The sequence below is a fragment of the Helobdella robusta genome (assembly GCF_000326865.2).
Source record: "Helobdella robusta unplaced genomic scaffold HELROscaffold_25, whole genome shotgun sequence".
NCBI classification, from domain to species: Eukaryota; Metazoa; Annelida; class Clitellata; order Rhynchobdellida; family Glossiphoniidae; genus Helobdella; species Helobdella robusta.
In genome coordinates, this window is record NW_008704310.1 from 1,669,055 (window position 1) to 1,688,423 (window position 19,369).

Consider the following 19,369-nt stretch of genomic DNA (forward strand, 5'->3'; position numbering starts at 1 on the left):
TCATCTTTTATTCCAACAAATCAACATTATGTGTGATGATAGAATGACGTAACGTAATATTAATGGCTCCTTTATAAAATATTTTGAAATGCATGCGACATAACATTACGCGACTTAACAATTTAACAACTCTTTTCTATTAATACATCATTTCATCTGAAAGGATATCAAAACACCGTCAATTGCATCCGATCGAACGAGAAAAAAATTTGTTTTGATACGTAAAAAATATAATCGTTCGTTTCTCTATGGCATGCATGTTGCTCTTCTTGTATATCTTTGTAATTTCAAGCAATCAATATATTGACTATATATATATATATATATATATATATATATATTGATATATATATATTGATATATATATTGATATATATATATATACATTGATATATATATATATAATATATATATATATATATGTTGGTAATAGGCCATAATTTTTATAATATTCTATAAATTCTACCGAATGTTTGGCGTTAACATGTTTGTAGTTCGTTTTTTCGATTTTTCTCACTAAAGTTTTTTGGTGAACGTTTAGTTTATTAAAATTCAAAATAATATATATATATATATATATATATATATATATATATATATATATATATATATATATATATATATATATTGATGAAAATCACAGCATGTTCGGCGTTAGCTAACTTCCAATTTTTTTTTTCGATTTTTCTAACGGTTGATCGTAAATCGTATTCAACTTTCTTTAGTTCAAAACCATAATTTGATAGCATGATGATGTACTTACATTAAGCAGATAATGACAGTTTAGATAAAAATGACAAATTAAGCAAAATCAAGCCATTATTTAATTTAGTCAATGAAAGATTTATAAAGTTTTTCCTCATTGAAGAAAATCTAAGTGTTGATGTAAGTATGATTCCATACTATGGTTATTATGGGTTGAAACAATGCATAAGAATTAAACCAATTAGATTTAGGTTCAAACAATGGGTCATTGCAACCTCTTTAGGATATGCAGCATATTTGGATTCTAAATCTCAGTATGATAAGTCACTAGACCTGGAATATTCCATAGTGACAAATCTAGTAGAGAAACTTCCGGCAAACATTCCTTAGCATATTTTCTTTGACAATTTTTTTTACCGGTCTGCCACTATTAAAATATTTGAAAACAATAAATGTTAAAGCTACTGGAACCGTTAGATCAAATCGTATAGACAAGTGCCCTATTGATGCTAAAGCCTTAGCAAAATCAAGCCGAGGGTCATTTGATTACCGACTAGATAAACAAGACAATATTTATATCTTGTCATGGAATGACAACTCAGTTGTTACACTGGCGAGTAATAATTTTGGGGCTTATCCATTATCAAATGTTAAAAGATGGCCAGCAAAAAAAAATATGTAACTTTAGATCAGCCACACATTGTGCATAGATATAACGCTTCAATGGGAGGTGTTGATCGCATGCATCAAAATGTTGCCCAATACAGAATTACAATAAGAAGTAAAAAATATTGGTGGCCACTGTTTGCTTCTCTCTTGGATGCTGCTACGAACAATGCATGCTTGCTCTACCGAAAATTTCCTGCAAATGGGATTATTAGTCATTACTTGCTGTCATTTAAAAGAAAAGTTGTGAATACATATTTGAAGGAATATCAGATAGAAAAAACTTTCTACCGAAAATGTCCTCCAAGTCAAGTAAAAAACAAAAGTTGATAATGAGATACAAAGATCATCTAATGGCCATCATCTACAATCAATGCCTAAGCAAAGGAGATGTGGTCATTGTGGCAAAAAGGCAAATTTGATTTGTTTGGCATGTATAGCATATACCATTGCACATTGTATGTTCTCAAAATTTTCATCAATAATTTTTTTAAATTTCTTTATATTACTATGTTTTTATATTTTAAAATACATTTTCCTTCTTTCATATTAAACTTAGAGCTCTTTTTGTTTGATTACATTTAGAAAAGTTTAAGAAAACTACAAAATTAATGTAATTGGAGTTTCATCTAATGGTATTATATTCTGCTGGTGTCTTTTATAAAGGACATTTTTAAAAAACGTTCTAACTTTTTTAAAAAAAGAAATTTCAAAAAAATAAAAAATGCCTGTGTGTTTTTTCCTCAGTAGCTATTATATATGTGAAAATAAAAAAAAAACCGCAGCAGATAATGGGTTAAAGAAATATAAAGTATCAACAAATAGAATAAATCCTTGATTTACATCGGGTTTGTTGATTTTTTTAAACACAAAAGTAAATTGTATAAAAAATATCTACGTTCCCCCATTGGTGAAAATAAAAAGATTTATGTGTCTTACAAAAATCTATTTACAAGAATGAAACAAAGAGCCAAATACGTGTGCTATAAGAAAAAATTTGATGATAATAGAAGCGATATCAAATCAAAATGGAAAATAATCAACAATTTGTTTTCAAGTAGATCAATAAATTTGATTAAAGATGATGATGATACTATTTTGACCTCTTTGAGATTGCTGAAAATTTCAATAAATACTTTGTAAACTCACCTTCAACACATTCCAAAAACAATAATAATACAATTTTTAAACCTTCAAAAGATTATGGTTAATTTATGTCAAGCCCTAACACTAGATCTTTTTTTATTGACAAGATACTTTCAAAGGAGATTTTAGATGTAATCAATAATTTCAGTAATTCCTTATCTGCTGGAGATGATAATGTATCAAATTTAACTATTAAACAAATAATTGACAGTATCTAGGAACATTTAACTTTCTGTATCAATTTATCATTTTCTGCAGCGAGTTATCCTAAAGGTCTTAAAATAACAAAAATTATTCTTATTCAGAAAAAAGGTCTGTCTGATCTTGTTTCTAATTATCGTCCTATATCTCTGGTATCATCGATCTCAAAAGTTCTGGAAAAACTGTTACATTCAAAAATATCAAAATTTTCGCTCTCGCGTCAGTACGGGTTTAAAAAAGACTCTCTACTGATTTAGCAGTATTAGACGTAATGCAATTTGTTTCATCAAGCATTGATTTAAAGTTATCAACAATGGGTCTGTTTTATAGATATATCGAAGGCATTCGATTCCATCAATCATGATTTGTTGTTAGAAAAGCTTTATCATTATGGAATTCGTGGTTTTGCCTGGAGTTGGTGTAGGAGTTATCTAAAAAATCGTCAACAATATGTACTCATTAGAAACGTTAAATCTAATTTGCTACCAATAGATAGTGGAGTACCGCAAGGATTAATACTTGGTCCATTGTTTTTCAACAATTAACAATTTAGTGAATGTTAGCTCCTCCCTTAAGTTTATGTATGCTGACGACACGACCATAGTAGCAAGGGGTAACTCGGTGCATGAGTGAGAACGCTATTGAATACTGAACTTGGTAATCTAGCTCAATGGATGTCCTGTAACTATTTGATATTATATTAATTAATATTTCAAAAACTAATGTTATTTTGTACGGTCCTAAAATCGTAAGTAATTCACAATTTTTTTCAATGGTGTATAATAACTGTATCATTAGTAGAGTTGAATATATTAAATTTTTAGGTATTATTATTACCAGTAACTTAAATTGGAAAAAACATATCTTATATATACCGAAAAACATTTCCAAAAGGTGTTATTTATAGATTAAAGGTATTATTTCCGAAACATATTCTTATTAGTCTTTATTTATCTCTAGTTTATCCCTATCTCACACATGGTATTATTATTTGGGTCGGCAGATTAAATATCATGTGTCAATATTAACTGATTATCAAAATTTTTTTATTAGAATTTATTATGATTTAATGAAATTTGACCATATTTCTGTTTACTTTACACAGTCTGGCTTATTATCCATTAATCAATTGTATATTTTAAGAGTTTTATTACTTTTCTATAGGTTAATCGTATTAAATATGCATTCTCAGTTTCATTCCTGGTTGGTGACTTCCTCTTCGGCTGGTGTTCAGGTGTTGCGACATACCCCGATTTATCGTCCTATTCTATCAAGAACTGTACTACATTCGAATTTTGTTTTAAATTTTGGTATAAAGTTGTGGGCATCGCTCCATTTTGATTTGACATCGGGTATTAGTTTGGAAAGGTTTAAGAAAAAAGTTATTAAAATATTATTGTTTAATTATTTTACATAACTTTTTGGTTTTCCGTTTATTTTTTTTCAGATTTAAATTTTGTTTCAATTTTTAGTAATTTCTGTTATATATATATATAATATATTATATATATATATATAACTCCAAATTTAATATATATATATATATATATATATATATATATATATAAGGTTTATATTATATATATATGGTATAAGGTATTTTGTTATACATATATATATATATAGACTTAAATTTTGTTTCATTTTTTAGTAACTTTCTGTTTTTATTGGTTTAACATTGCTTTTTTATTTTTTGTTAGACCATACAAGCCTAGATTAGGCTTAAGGTATGTGATTTGAAATTAATAAAAAACAAATAAATAAATACAGTATTGTATGAATTCTACCGAATTGTTGGCATTAATCAATTTATAGTTTGTCTTTCAATTTTCCTTACTAAAATTTTCTGGAAATCGTTCAATTTGTTAAAAATAGAATTATTCAAGTTCATTATCAAGTTCTGAGGGTCTCGTGGCCGAGTGGTTAGCGTGTCCGTCTACCACTCCCACGACCCGGGTTCGAATCCTACAGTTTCTACAGGTTTATCCGGGTAGCCAACCCTCGGCCAACCCAGCCGTCCATCTTTTCGAAGACGTAAGTTGTCGCATGTTGGCCGGCGAAATGGCTCAGTGGTTCAAATGCTCGCTGAGTCAAAACATCTCAATGGCTATCATATACTCAGCGTATATGATGCGGTGCTTGCGCGTGAACATAAATACTTGTGTACGTCGTGTTTAAATGATAAAACAGCCTTTGTGGCAAAGATGGCTGCTTCAAATTAATAGATGAGGATTTGAAGAACATAATAAAAGATATAAAGATAATATATCTGTAACATTGTAAGTGGTTCTGCGTATGTCAGAGCTGCAATAATAAAGACTAAAAAAAATTATGAAAATTTAATGAAACTGTTGTTATCCGAATTCAACATGCAGATAAGGCCTGATTTCAATTTTTTTATATAATACAATTTTTTTAAATATATTTTTATAACCGTGCTACCGAACGCACTAGATTCTAGCGTATTCTAGAATGTTCTAGTGACTGGAGCATTCTAGAGTATGCTAGAATCGGACCATCTGGAAGAATCTGGAAACGACGCTTGCGAAGAGTATATAAGCGCACGTCGCAAGAAGATTCGTGATTAGTGAAATCCGTGATTAGTGAAATTCGTGATTTTGTGATTTCGTGAATAGCGATTCGGTGAATTATTTATAGCGATATTTGATTTGTTTGTTGACGTTGTCATAGCGATAGATTTTAAACAATTTAAAAGTTAATTGTTGCGTTAATTTGAATTTGCTAGAAATAAACGATTAGTTGATTTCTTCTGTAAATAAAGTTTAATAACTAATAACTGTTTGGAGTATTTTATTCAATCGAAGATTTGAACCCGTCGCATCGTAAATCGGTTACGACAGCGAGTATTATAACAATATATTGCTTGAAAAAATTCTTTCTTGTACAAAATTCAGAAGTTTCAACGACTTATAAAGATTCCCTCAGATATATACACATCAGTACGAGATATAGGCAGGCATGCCTTATGCATTATGTAATTATGCACTTTTCTGAATCACATAAACAGCGTCGGTTAAATAGGATATATACAATGAGTTTGTTAAAAATGAATGAAGCATTTTCGATGGTTTCGTTGAGTTTTGTAGCAATTTTTATATTCATTAACAGGCTTTGAGGAGGCTTTTGATAAAGTTGTACATGGTAATATTGTAAATTAATTGATAAAATTAAAAATTAATAAATGCGGTGAATGTGAAATTGATTGATTAATTGATAGATAAGATAGATTTTGTTTGATAGATTGGTAGCTGGATGGATGGATGTATGGATGGATGAATGGATGGATAGATAGATATATGGATGGCTGGCTTGATGAATGGATGTATGTGACTTTCTTGCTTACGTCATCAGCTTTTTTTTTAAATTTTCGTATTGTCAAATTAAATTTATAAATTTTATATTTTATATTTTATAAATTTTAGATTTAATTTGTTTTTTCTTTCGTTCCATTTCAATTAATCTGATACTGTTGGTTTTTGGCTTCAAATTTGTTGGACTCCTACCGCATGCCATCACCCGGTCTCCGGTTCGGTGATAATATTACAGAAGCCATGAAAATGGCTGCAAAAAAGAGTGGAAGTACTAAGTATGGAAATTTTCTTGTGCTGAACGAGTTGTTATTTTACCTAATTGGAAAAATTGACTTAACGGATTTTCGTATGTTGATAAAATTCAAGTCATTCAAGTTGTTAGTAAATTGAAAAACAAACATACTTTGGGTCATGATGGAATTTCAAATTACACAATTAGACAGACTATTGCATCCATAGTGGTACCGTTAACTATCTAATTAATTTATCATTGTCTACTGGTCAATTTCCTTCATTATTAAAGATTGCTAAAGTGAAGCCAATTTTTTATAAAAAGGAGACAGCTTAAATGTAAGCAACTAGTAATAGTTGTGGAATACATTGCCTAATGACATAAGGTCTGCATCATCTTTTAAACATTATAAAAATTTAATTGGAAAATATGTAACAGCTAGAACTACGTAATTTGATTTTATATAATAATAATTAATTGAATGAGTTTGTTTGCTTTAACTTTTAATGATAGAGAACTGTTTAGAATTATTAGGCCCGCTGGTGACGGAGATGTTTTGCCAAACGTTGTGAATGATCTGGGTAGTGTTTATAGGGTGATGTGAAACTGAATGAAGAAAAGAGTGTTTTGATGACGTTTGGATCATGTAAATTAAATAATTTCATGTACAAAATTGTTTTTTATTATTTGCAGTACGGAGATAAAATTAAAGACCTTCGAATAACTCATGATGTTTTTTAAAATGTTTTGACCACATTCGATATAGTATAAATAAGGCATTTTCATTGTTGGGTCGAATTAACAGTCATTTCAGCTTTGATAATAAAAAATTTTTTATTTAATTAAATAAATTCTCTATTCAGATCTCAACTAGAATATGGAGCATCAGTATGGTCTTCCTCGACAGTAAGAGATGTGGAGTCAATCAAAAAGGTGGGGAAGCAAGTCACGAAGATGAAAGTGGAATGTGCTCACACGAATTACGAAGAATGACTAAAATTTTTGCATCAACCTATCTTGCGATACATAGGATTAGAAGAGATCAGATCGTGCTGTATAAAATGTTAAAGTCTTGTGACAAAAGATGTTTTCCCGAACTAGTAAAGACCAACAAAGTAACAAGAAGGAGAAGAGTAGGATCATCAAGAAAAGGCAAAAGTTTTTTATTCTACGTAGATGAAAGTAAAAACTTCTAGCAACACTATTAATCTGAGAAGAAATAGACATACTAGAATCAAAGATAAAGCCTAGATTACGAAACTTGTGAGAAACATCAATAGTTTTAGAATCAGCTAAGATAATAGGAAGAATCGTAATAGAGTGTTTGGATTCATTGAAACAAATTAATTCAAATTTATTAGGAATAAGTTTAAGACACATAGTCAGACCAAGCGATAATTGAAGAAAGACATAGAGATAGATTATAAATGTGAAGTTGTGACGATTGTGATGATAATGATTGCGCGATTGAAATATGCCGCTTGTATATTTTGTGAAATTGTGACGATTGTCATGATAATGATTGCGCGATTGAAATATGCCGCCTGTATATTTTGTGAAATTGTGACGATTGTCATGATAATGATTGCGTCTTTGAGGCGTGCCGCCTATATATATCTATATATTTTACTAGACATTCTATGCATGTATATTTTGTTATTTGATATGCTATATATGCGACGCTGCTGTGCTGTATCGCTTTTCTGAGTATAGGAAAAGAGTATAGATAGGAGTATAGAATTTTCTATGATATAGAAAGCGTTATGTAGATAGGGCGGTAAAAACATATAAAAGGCCGCGAGTTGAGATATAGGAGGCTGGTCGTTTGTTATTTTGATTTTAAGTTTTGTCTCTTGCTTGGTAGTTGTATTATTAATAGATCAATTTTGGATTTATCGTTTTGTTTTAATAAAGACAGAGGTTTGATTTGTATTATTTTGTTTGTTATTTTATTTCTTTTATTGAATAAAAGAAGTGTACACTTGAAGTTTGGCTCGGTTTAATTATTCTACCTAAAATAATGGATGTTGAAAAAGACTTGCTGATAGTTGACGAGGTCGGCGTCTCTAGTCAACAAGCAGGGCGCGAACAAACTTCCGCCCGGCCCGTGTTTTCAGACCCCGAGAGGGTCTATTGTAGAGTGGCGGATCCCGGCCAGGAAAGACTCCGCCGAAGCGAAGGCTCAGGTGGATATTCGTAGGCGGACGCGGTTCGGGACCGCGTGGTGCGGAATTCGAATGTCGCCCGGCGAAAATCTACATAAAGAATCCTATTGGGATGCTGAGGGCAATAAAATTATTACAGCAATTTATTTCAACGGTCGTAAAGACAAGACTTTAGTCATGACTACTACTAACAATACAGCACATCAAAAAACTATTACTGAGGAGCATATTTCTCTCTTTTAAGAGCCAGATTCTGAATACATCGGTCATCTCTCTATTGACTCTGGAAAAGCAAATACGATTGAAAAAAGCATTTTTGATTTTCTTGAAATGAAATTTGAACAACATGGTTAAAAGGTGTTTGTATATCCGTGATGACATAAAAAACACTGTCTTTAAAACCGTTCAAAAAAATGCTTTCTTCGCTCATCCAGAAAATATATTGCTAGCTATTTTACAAGGTGATGCAAAACACATAAGTGAACTGGCTCTTTGGAGAATTTTACAACCAAGAAAAGAATCCAAAGGGAAGAAAGTTTGTGAATTCAAACTTCCAGAGCTTGAGATTGATGCATCAAGCTATTATGATTTAATAGATTTGGCGATAGAAAAAATAACAGAACCTCCACTGGCAATAAAATATAGCGACATAGAAATTTCCAATGACATTTCTTCAAAATGTCTTCTTGAAATTGAAAAGTATCCTTGCCACACTCAGGCAGTAGAAAGGTGCGTCAAGCTCGTGACAGGCTTCTATATCTGTTTGTGGACCAGAAGTTAGAGATGGACTTATTGGAACCAGATTAAAAGTCAGGCAAGATATACAAATCTTCAACACCAAATCTCAGTATTTTGGTAAAAAACAAGGTGCGGAGACTTTGGAATTACGACATTAGAACAATTTTTTTATTTTGATTTAATAATAACTATCAAATGTACTAGTAATTTTAAGTATCAGAATATAAAATATATAGAAGCATTGTGTAAAATAAAGTTCCGTCAATAAATCAAAAGTTGATTTTTTTTTCAAAGTTAAAACCAGATGCGCCACCTGAAGATTTTGATTTAGAAAGCTTAAATTTTGCGCGAACACATCTTAGACAATGGGTCATTGATTGGCAGTACAGGAATATTAAAATTAAAAAAAATTTATTCACTCCACCCTAGCCAATACATCAGCTCTCGTCAATAAAGGTTTCTCACATTGCTCATCATGGAACAGTTTGCCACTCATCATCCGTCAACAATCATCAATAGAAACATTTAAAAAGCGATTGAGGCAGCATCTGTTTGAACAGGCCTTTGGTGGCCGTGCTGACATTTGTTTATCCGGGCGCCTCTGACGCTATGCATAGGGCGCTCTTAAATGACATTATTATTATTATTTATACCTTCTGATTAATTTACAAGCGGTTCATTCCTTAATGCATGCTTAACAATTTTAAACTATTAGTTTTTTTTATCTCGATCTCATGTCTGTAACAATAGGATGGTGGATTTGTTTGCCTGAAAAATAAATTTGTGATAATGTTGTAAGTTTTTTACGTAGAATAATTACCGTTTTGTTATTTTTATTCTGTTATAGTAAGTTGGCATGCATGTGTCCATATTTACTCAATTATGTATTTGCCTATTTTATATATTTCACCATTTTTAGAGTTGATTTAATGCCTTGCTTTTATGTCTTTTCACAATAATAATAGTAATAATAATAAAAACAATATTAATAAAAATTGGCGTAATAACAAATAAAGTGTCAGCCTATATTTAGCGACTATTTGGTTAATTTTTCGGTTCCTCCCGTCAAAATCCAAAACATTTTAAATTTTCTTGGCACCCCCGTCAACGTTACCTGGATCGCCACTGTATATTATCGTATATGTTATTGTATATGTTATCGTATATATTACTATATAATAATAATAATAATATAAACATTTATGAAGCGCCCATTCGCACAGCTGCTTCAGAGGCGCTCGGAGCCCGTGTTAAAAAGATGAGTCTTTAATCCCTTTTTGAAAAGACTCAACGAGGAACATTGTCTTAACTCAGGAGGTAACGCATTCCAGACATACGGAGCATCGTGACGAAAACCGTGGCCAGCCAGGCGGGATCCGGCAACGGGAATGTTTAGGAAACCTGTTGAGCTGCTGCGGAGTGATCTAGTGTGTTCATGTCTGGATATGAGGTCGTATAGATATGTTGGGGATTTTATGAGAACGATAAGCAGATTGAAGATTTGGATAGTTATGATTGGACATTAGGTGGGCACGTAGTCTTAGCAATATGACGCGCTCAAGTAGGTTTGAGAATGTTGATGAGTTTGATAATATATATTATCGTATATAAAGAACGCTATATTAATTCTCTAATAATAGTAATTTATACTATGATATATATTATTGTATATATTGTTGTTGTTGTGTCAAGTTTTTATGACAAGTTACTTTCCATACATGGTGCTATAACGTGCCATGAAATTATTCAAATAAAATCTTAAATGTTTCTGATGTTGTTGATATTATATGTCTTCAAAATGCTATCATAATATTTGAAATCTTTTATAAAATTCATAATAGGAATGAGGCTTGTCAACAACCAATTTTTTCAGTTTATCATTCTATTCATAACTATTTATACTTGAATAAACGCATATGTTGACATTATTTCTGCAATATTTTTCCTAGTCACTTTTAATTTTTATTCTTCCTTTCATGATTCGTTACGGTGGCTTTACAAGTTTGCAATAACTTCCTGTTCACTAGTCAAATAAAATATTGAAGTACATCGTATATATCATTCTATATATAACTTTATTGTGTATAATATATTAAATAGATAATTTGTATGTCTGCAGCTGCTTTTTTTTATCTTGTTCTTCAACGAAAAGGATGCAAATGCACGCACATGTCATCTCCTAATAAAAGTTCATTTAACATACTGTTATAACCGTCACAAATATATTTGCTAGAGGTGCTAGTGTCGAGAATGAACTAGAACCTTTTGACAACGAGATATGTAGGACCTTCAAGAAGCGTCGGTAAACAAGGTAGAGATCGATAGATTGTTAGTGTCGAAATCGTTATTTGATATTTGACTCTGCGTTGTATTTTTATTGTGTTTGCTATAAACGTTAGTGAACGTTATTCGGTAAGCCATAGTTTTCGAACGTTAATTTAATAGTTTGTGAAAAATAATTTTTTTATTCGTAAAATTAATTAGCGTTAATTATTGATTAATTAATTAATTAACTATTGTTTTGTAAATAATTAAATCAATAATTTGCAAGTTGTATTGTCTTAATTTTTCACTGGGATTAAACGAACTCGTCGTAACAATACATTAGGACAAACTGTTTTGTTGATGGTTCATGTTTGAATAGCTCCGTTAGCAAATGAATTTACAACAATTAGCATATTAATCGATTTCAAACATGGAATTTATTTTATTAAAGTTATCAAAAAAATCGAATTGGTGAATAATCAGACCTTAGACTCAATTTCCCCGACCCAAACATGCGTGATGTGATCTTTTAATGGTCCGCTCTTACTCAAAAGCATTTTGCGCTTGAAGAAGAACAAAAGACCAACTGCAATAAGAACAATAACCAGAAGACTCAGACCAACGCCAAGTCCCACGCTAAGTTCTCTGGAGGAAGAAGGAGATGATGGAGGAACAAGTGTTTGTGTTTGGCTCATATCACTACTTGGTGCTGCGCTGGTCACAGTGTTCCAACTTGAGAGGGAATCATGTTTATTAGAAGAAGTAGTACTAGTTGGAAATGTAAGAGTTGCTGCTGTAGCTACTGATGAGGATGATAATGTCGTTGTTGATGATAATGTTGTTGATGATATTGTTGATGGTGGTTCAATTAATGGTGTTGATAATTCTGAAGTAGTTGCTGATTTGGTTGATGTTGTTGTTAGTAATACTGGTGTTGCTGGTATTATTGGTGATGATGAATTTCTCTGTGGCGTCGATGGTTTTGTAGGAATAGTTGGTATCGTTGATGTTGTTTTAAGCGTGGTTGTTGTTGTAGAGCGTGGTGTTTGGGACAGGTCCAAATTTGTTGCTACATATATTTAAATTAACCATAAATATTATTTTGAAAAATTCCGTTAATAACTTAAGACTAACGTCTAAATTTTTTTTCGTACATAATTATATTCAAGTTTTATCAAATTGCAAAAACGAATCTTGGATTAATCATCTCAATAAAATGTTAATGCAATAAATACTTGAAAAATTGCAAAAACGAATCTTGGATTAATCATCTCAATAAAATGTTAATGCAATAAATACTTGAACATAGGAGGTTGGTGCATGGGCAGACTTCACTGATGGGCGGCTTTTCATCCTCGGACAGTGCTGTTCTTGTCTTAACAGGGTTCCTCAAGATGTCCGTGTATACGCACGGTGGATATGCGCTGCATTTTTTAAGTAATTAAAAAAAATAATTTTAACAAATTATTTTACTGGTTGAATTGAAAAACTTTTATCTCACTCTGTGTCCTTTGCATCGCACACGTCCCTGGTGAAGAAGCATGGGTACCCACACGAATCATCTAGCACTTTGCCACACGAAGGAACTTTCTGTTTATGAATTGTGAAATTTTTTATTTATTTTTATTAAGATTACAATGATGTTTTTCTGCAATTTATTTTATAAAAGTGACTTTCAAAGAAAGGTTTTTCCAAATTGACAAAATATTTTCAGCAATTTAATGGAATAATTTTAAAACTTACAAAATTTTTTTCACTACAGTCACAGTTTGATTTCTTGTTGGATGACCCATTTTTAACTATAACAAAAATACTCATGTTGGGGATTTGATAAATTTGGAAATTTTCAAAAATGTTTTTGTCACCATCCATTGAAACCTGTCATGAAGTTTAATTAATTTTATTGAACTTTAAACAAACCAAAAAAACTTATTTTTTGATTAAAAAATTTCTAAAAGTATTGTCGGAGGAACTTTTGAACGTAAGCAGCTTTAATTGAAAACAATCTCGAGTTTGTACGCAATACACGTCTAGGTACATAAATGGTGTGTACGTGCACACGCCAAGTGCATTCAAAATATGAACTATTAAACTTGGAACATTCAAATACGTTACGTAATTTTGATAAAATATAACATGATGTTACTGCTTACATTCCAAAATTTGGTGATGTTATGATTTTGGTCATCGTAGTTGACACAAAACTGAGCTTTTAAAATATTTTTCTCAATAAGAGTGTTGGCCAGGTCAGGTTCCTCGCAGTTGATGTGCATGTTGTTATCATTAGTTTGGTTGATTTGGGTGACGGGGCAAAACGTAAGACTTTGGCTTGCTTTGATTCTCAACACAACAAATCCGCTTCTGTTTATCACCGTGCATGTGTATCTTCGATATGCGTTAATAAAATAATTTAAAAAAATCAAAAAAGGATTTGCTTTGAAATTTTGTTTTTAATTAACAAGATTAGAATTATGATAAAGCTGATACTGCATCTACGAATCTACTTCTAACGAATTCTAAGTAGAACGTTTTTCAAAATGTTTTTTATTCTAAAGAATTTGTTTACTTATTTATTTATTTACTCACACATTAGTTACTCACTCGGGCAAGTTGCAGTCGTTGAAAACGCGTCTCAAAATGGATTCCATGTATGAAATTTTGATATCGAGGTTGAAGGCCGCGTAGAACTGCCTGCCCTGCTTCTTATTTCTATCTTGCCTGTAAGTACATTGGTAATAAGTTAGGGTTGTCTATACAATTTTATAAATTTTTGAGATTAATTTATTTTAATTGCTTGTACACCGAACGATTTATCCAGTTTCTTAAAGTTGAATTGAATGAATTATTTTGAAAAATTACTGTTTGAAAATGCAGTCAATTAATTAATACATTTATATATATAAAGACGACAAACTTATGGAAACTAAATAAACACAGTACAAAAACTATACAGTGTTGAAATTCTTATTAAAAAGCTATTAAACGCAGAGTGGGCATATAAGTTCAATGAAACACACACACACACACACACACAGACACACACAGACACACACACACACACACACACACACACATATATATATATATATATATATATATATATATATATATTTCAAAAATTCAACACTACTTTCAACATTGTTCAACTTTTTCATATTTCTTTTTAATTTATTAATTTCCGAGAAATTAGAAATTTTATTGTTTTTTTTTAAATTTTTATTACATAAATTTGCAAATAGCTATTTCGAGTTATAAATAACTCATCTTCAGTGCATTATATATAAGGTATGTAAGATATTTGATATAAAGGAACAAGTAATTATTAATTTATATAAATTATTTAATTAAAACAGAAAACCAATAAAGTAAATTTAATAACTATAAACAATATAAAACGCGATTTTTAAAATTTTTTAAAATTTTAACGGCAAGATTGTTTATATTATGGTTGTTAAGGTAAATATCAACGCTCAGCCGAGAAGCGCGAATTAATTTATTTAATTAGCTACATATTATTAATATTATTTTGACAATATTTAAAAACATTATTATTATTATTGTTAACGTTATTATTATTATTATAACGTTATTATTTACTTATTCATAAAAAAGGTGACGCAAATGATCCAGCTAATTTTCGTCCAATCACCTTGCAACCTACTCTATACAAAATACTCTCAACATCTATCAACAATCGAATCTATAAATTTCTCGAATCTAATTCATTAATAAACAAAAATATACAAAAAGGTTTTTATCCAAAAGTTGATGGCTTGACCGAGCATACCCAACTCCTAACTCACATGCTCAATGATGCAAAGAGACATCAACGAACTGTCATTGTCACTCTTTTGGATCTTCGAAACGCATTTGGCGAAGTCAGCCACAACATAATCTCATCAACCCTAGATTACCATCACATCCCTTCCCAAATAAGCAACTTAATCAAAGCAATATATGCCGACTACACAATATCTGTTTCTGGATGCGACAACCTTACTCCTCCTATCCCGGTTAGACGTGGTGTTCTGCAAGGTGATCCCGTCTCCCCATTAATCTTCAACATGTGTTTCAACCCATTGATGAAGTTGATCGAAAAGACAGAATATCAACAATGCGGTTATATTTGGGGACCGACGGCCAACTTAAAAACCAATGCTTGGCTTCAATTTGCGGATGACACAGCGATCATCGCCAACAGCACAGATGGTGCTCAAAAATTAATCGACTTGAACCAAGCTTGGTGTAAAGCTACCGGCATGAATATGAGGATCGATAAGTGTTGCTCGTTTGGTATGAGGAAGAAGAACGGGGGCTATGAACAATTTTCGCCGAGGCTGACCATTGATAACAAACAAATCCCTCATATCGATATGAACGGTCATTTTGAATACCTCGGCAAAATTTATGATTTTAAAGGAAACAACTCGAAGGCAAAAGAATTACTGATTAAAAAGCTGAAAAACATGCTGTCAGTCGTCAACGAGTTGGACACAACGCCCCAATGGAAACTCCAAATACTACGAAGATATATTCCGTCCCAGTTGGCCTTTGAGCTTCGAACGTATGACATGCCGTTGACGTGGATTGGAAACAACCTGGATCCTATGGTTGCGGAATCAGTAAGGAATTGGCTTTCCCTCCCGATTAGCAGTTGTATATCTGAATGTCTATCCCTCCCCTTCAAATTGGGGGGCCTGGAAATCAGATCGCTAAAACATTTTGCCGAATCACTCAGAGTTAAACTCAGAAATTATCTGAGATCTCACGACAACAAAGATGTAAACTGTCTGTGGAGTGATTCGTACAACAACTACATTAAGATCGACAACATGCTTCCTGATTCAGAGAGTGTGAAATCGACGCTCAGTGCGTTAAAGATTCGTCAACATGAAGCCGATTTCGATCATGTGTCGCAACTTTCCTGCCAGGGAAGAATAATTAAAGCAGTTAGAGAACACATTCCACCAATCCACGTTACCCGATGGTCGAGGCTCACTGCCGATCTTCCGGAGGTCTTATTCAGATTCGTTAGGAAAGCATTGATACAACAACTTCCGACAAATGCCAATCTTTCCAGATGGGGCAAGTCTTCCAACGCCTTATGCCCGCTTTGTAACGCGCTTCAGACAAACAAGCACGTTCTGTCAAATTGTGATTCAGTAGCGGCTTTAAAAAGATTTACAACACGCCACAACAAAATATTATCTTTAATTCTAGAGAAGATCAAATCATTTGCTAAACCAGAAGTTGCAATTTTTGCTGATACGATGAACGACGAATTTCTCCCAACAACGTCCCTCTTCAAATCGTTTCGGCCCGACATAGCACTTCTCCGGGGGGACACAATTGAAATACTGGAACTGACAATATGTCATGAATCCAACTTCTCTAGTTCAAGGGATTACAAAAGATCTAAATATAAAAACCTACACAGTAATTTGATCGACGAGAAGAAAGATTCGAAAATAATTATTAATACATTTGAAATTTCACCTTTAGGCTTTTTTAAATATTTTTATTTATCGTTTGTTGATTTTATTTGGACTGACCAATTTTGCAATGATTTAATTAACTCGGCAATAACATCATCGTACGCTATTTATTGCGATAGAAACTCGATCGCAACATAATTATTTTTAAACTGATTTTGAATTTCTCGTTGTACTCATTGCATGTTGATTCAATGGCGAGCATCGTAGATTATTTCATAAACCTTTATATCATTCTAATTATTTTATTTTATTTTATTACATGTACATTTTGGCCAAAATAAAAGAGTTTCCATTATCATCCCTGTGGTTCTTCTTGCTTCTTGTGATGATGTTCCATTTGCAAGTGATATTTGCGCTGTGGGTTGTGGCGTTGGTATCTACATTGTTGACACTGTTGTTGTTGTTGTTATTGTTCATGCTGTTGTTGTTGTTGTTGATGTTGTTGTTGGTGTTGTTGATGTTGTTGTTAGGGTTGTCACTATTGATGATGTTCCAATTGCAACTGATAAATGAAATTTGGAAACAAGAACAATTAGGAAATGTGAAAGTAAATCAACAATTAGCCAATGAATTATTAAGTGAATCTAACAAAAGACGAAATTCGTGTAATAGCAAATTGTTGACGAACGAAATGAAAATTGCTGCTAAAAATTTAAAAACTAATAAAAATATAAAAATACTGAAATCCAACACTATCGCTTAAAACGAAAACTAACTAAATTATTCGACAAATCAATGCTAACTCAACAGAACATAAAATACCGCTATTAACCGGAGACTACAGACCAGGTTATATGTATGGTACTGTCAAAATTCACAAAACTGGCAACCCACTTCGTCCAATAAATTAGTCAAATACCAACAGTCACATATAATGTAGCAAAATGGCTCAACAACATCCTAACTCCATATATCCCAAATGAACATTGCATTTCTTTATCATCAGAATTTATTCACATCCTAAAAACTAGATCATCATCAGGCATCATATCATCAATAGATGTGGAATCTCTTTTCACTAACGTTTCTGTTGATGCCACAATAGATATTATTTTAAACTATGTATATAATAGTGCTATGAATCCACTAAAAATTAAACCACATCTGCTAAAACAGTTACTTCAAATCTGCACAAAAGAAGCTCCTTTCTACAATCCTGATGGAAAAATGTATCAGCAAGTTAATGGTGTAGCCATGGGCTCCCCTCTAGGAGTGTTGTTTGCAAACTTCTACATGGGATATTTTGAAGAAACTGTTTTCCAAAAGAAACCACATCTCAAACCCGAAATGTATGTAAGATATGTTGATGATACGTTCATTATAGTTGAAAATGAAAACAACTTGATGGACCTAATTGATGAATTTAAATCCAACTCAGTTCTTTCCTTTACCCATGAAATTGAAAATAATAAACAGCTATCATTTTTGGATGTCCTGATAACCAGAAATGACATTGGTTTTCAAACACAAGTTTATGTAAAAGACACCAATTTGGGATTTTGTCATAATGGTAAAAGCGAGACCTCAGAACAATATAAAAATAGTGTTATATTTTCTTTAGTTAACAGAGCGTTTCAACATTGCTCTGATTATACACTCATAAACTCAGAATTATTAAGAATAAAAAAACTTCTCGTGAACAATAATTACTCTTTGAAACAAATTGATCAAGTCATAAATAGATTAACCAAAAAATATCATGAAAATGCACAAAATATACATCAAAATAATGCAATTACCAACAACGTTCCAAACAACAATGAACAGAAAGATAATGGCAACCCCTCCCCCACGTCTAATAACTGATAATAACAGCATCACAAGCCTCACCATAAACAGTAATAACAATAACAACAACAATAACAACAACAGCAACAACAACAGCCGTATCATTAGAAACCAAATCAACAACAAAATGAATGACAAAAATAAGATAATATTTTACTACAAAAATACCTTTACAATGGCGTATAAAGAAGATGAAAGAATTTTAAAAGGAATAATACGCAGAAACGTAGTAGCGTCAAATCCAATTAATAAAGTTGTTCTTCGAATTTACTATCAAAATTTAAAAACATCCCAACTAATCATGAAAAATAATTGCCTGCCTGCAACTACTCAACAACAACAAAGTCATCTAATATATGAATATAAATGCTCCGTCGATGAATGTTCGCACCGCAACAATGCTTCATATATTGGAATGACAACTACCACATTGTCAAGATGTTTGACCATGCATCTACAAGATGGAGCAATTAAACAACATTATCAACAACAGCATAACATCACTTTAACACGACAAATGTTAAATAACACGCAAATAGTTTATTGCAATAACAACAAACAAACCTGAAAATAGCTGAATAAATTTTCATACAAAACAAAAATCCCTCCATGAACATTCAAGTACAGTCTAACAAC

At 31.8% G+C, this 19,369-nt stretch overlaps 3 protein-coding genes across 3 annotated transcripts; 2 read left to right on the forward strand and 1 right to left on the reverse strand.

The window, feature by feature from the left end:
- Positions 1 to 1,667: 1,667 nt before the first annotated feature.
- HELRODRAFT_173091 (hypothetical protein) lies at positions 1,668 to 4,896 on the forward strand (the record flags this gene model as incomplete). The annotated part of the gene is made up of 2 exons (XM_009019710.1): positions 1,668 to 1,766; positions 4,594 to 4,896. 2 exons carry the CDS (start codon positions 1,668 to 1,670, stop codon positions 4,894 to 4,896), a joined length of 402 nt encoding a protein of 133 aa, XP_009017958.1.
- Positions 4,897 to 8,302: 3,406 nt separating this feature from the next.
- HELRODRAFT_173092 (hypothetical protein) lies at positions 8,303 to 9,790 on the forward strand (the record flags this gene model as incomplete). Its single annotated transcript, XM_009019711.1, has 3 exons — positions 8,303 to 8,468; positions 8,882 to 9,223; positions 9,615 to 9,790. The coding sequence occupies 3 exons, from the start codon at positions 8,303 to 8,305 to the stop codon at positions 9,788 to 9,790; spliced, it is 684 nt and encodes a 227-aa protein (XP_009017959.1).
- A 2,139-nt stretch (positions 9,791 to 11,929) lies between these two features.
- HELRODRAFT_173093 (hypothetical protein) lies at positions 11,930 to 13,723 on the reverse strand (the record flags this gene model as incomplete). Its single annotated transcript, XM_009019712.1, has 4 exons — positions 11,930 to 12,252; positions 12,750 to 12,874; positions 12,952 to 13,040; positions 13,604 to 13,723. 4 exons carry the CDS (start codon positions 13,721 to 13,723, stop codon positions 11,930 to 11,932), a joined length of 657 nt encoding a protein of 218 aa, XP_009017960.1.
- Between the last annotated feature and the right edge of the window lie 5,646 nt (positions 13,724 to 19,369).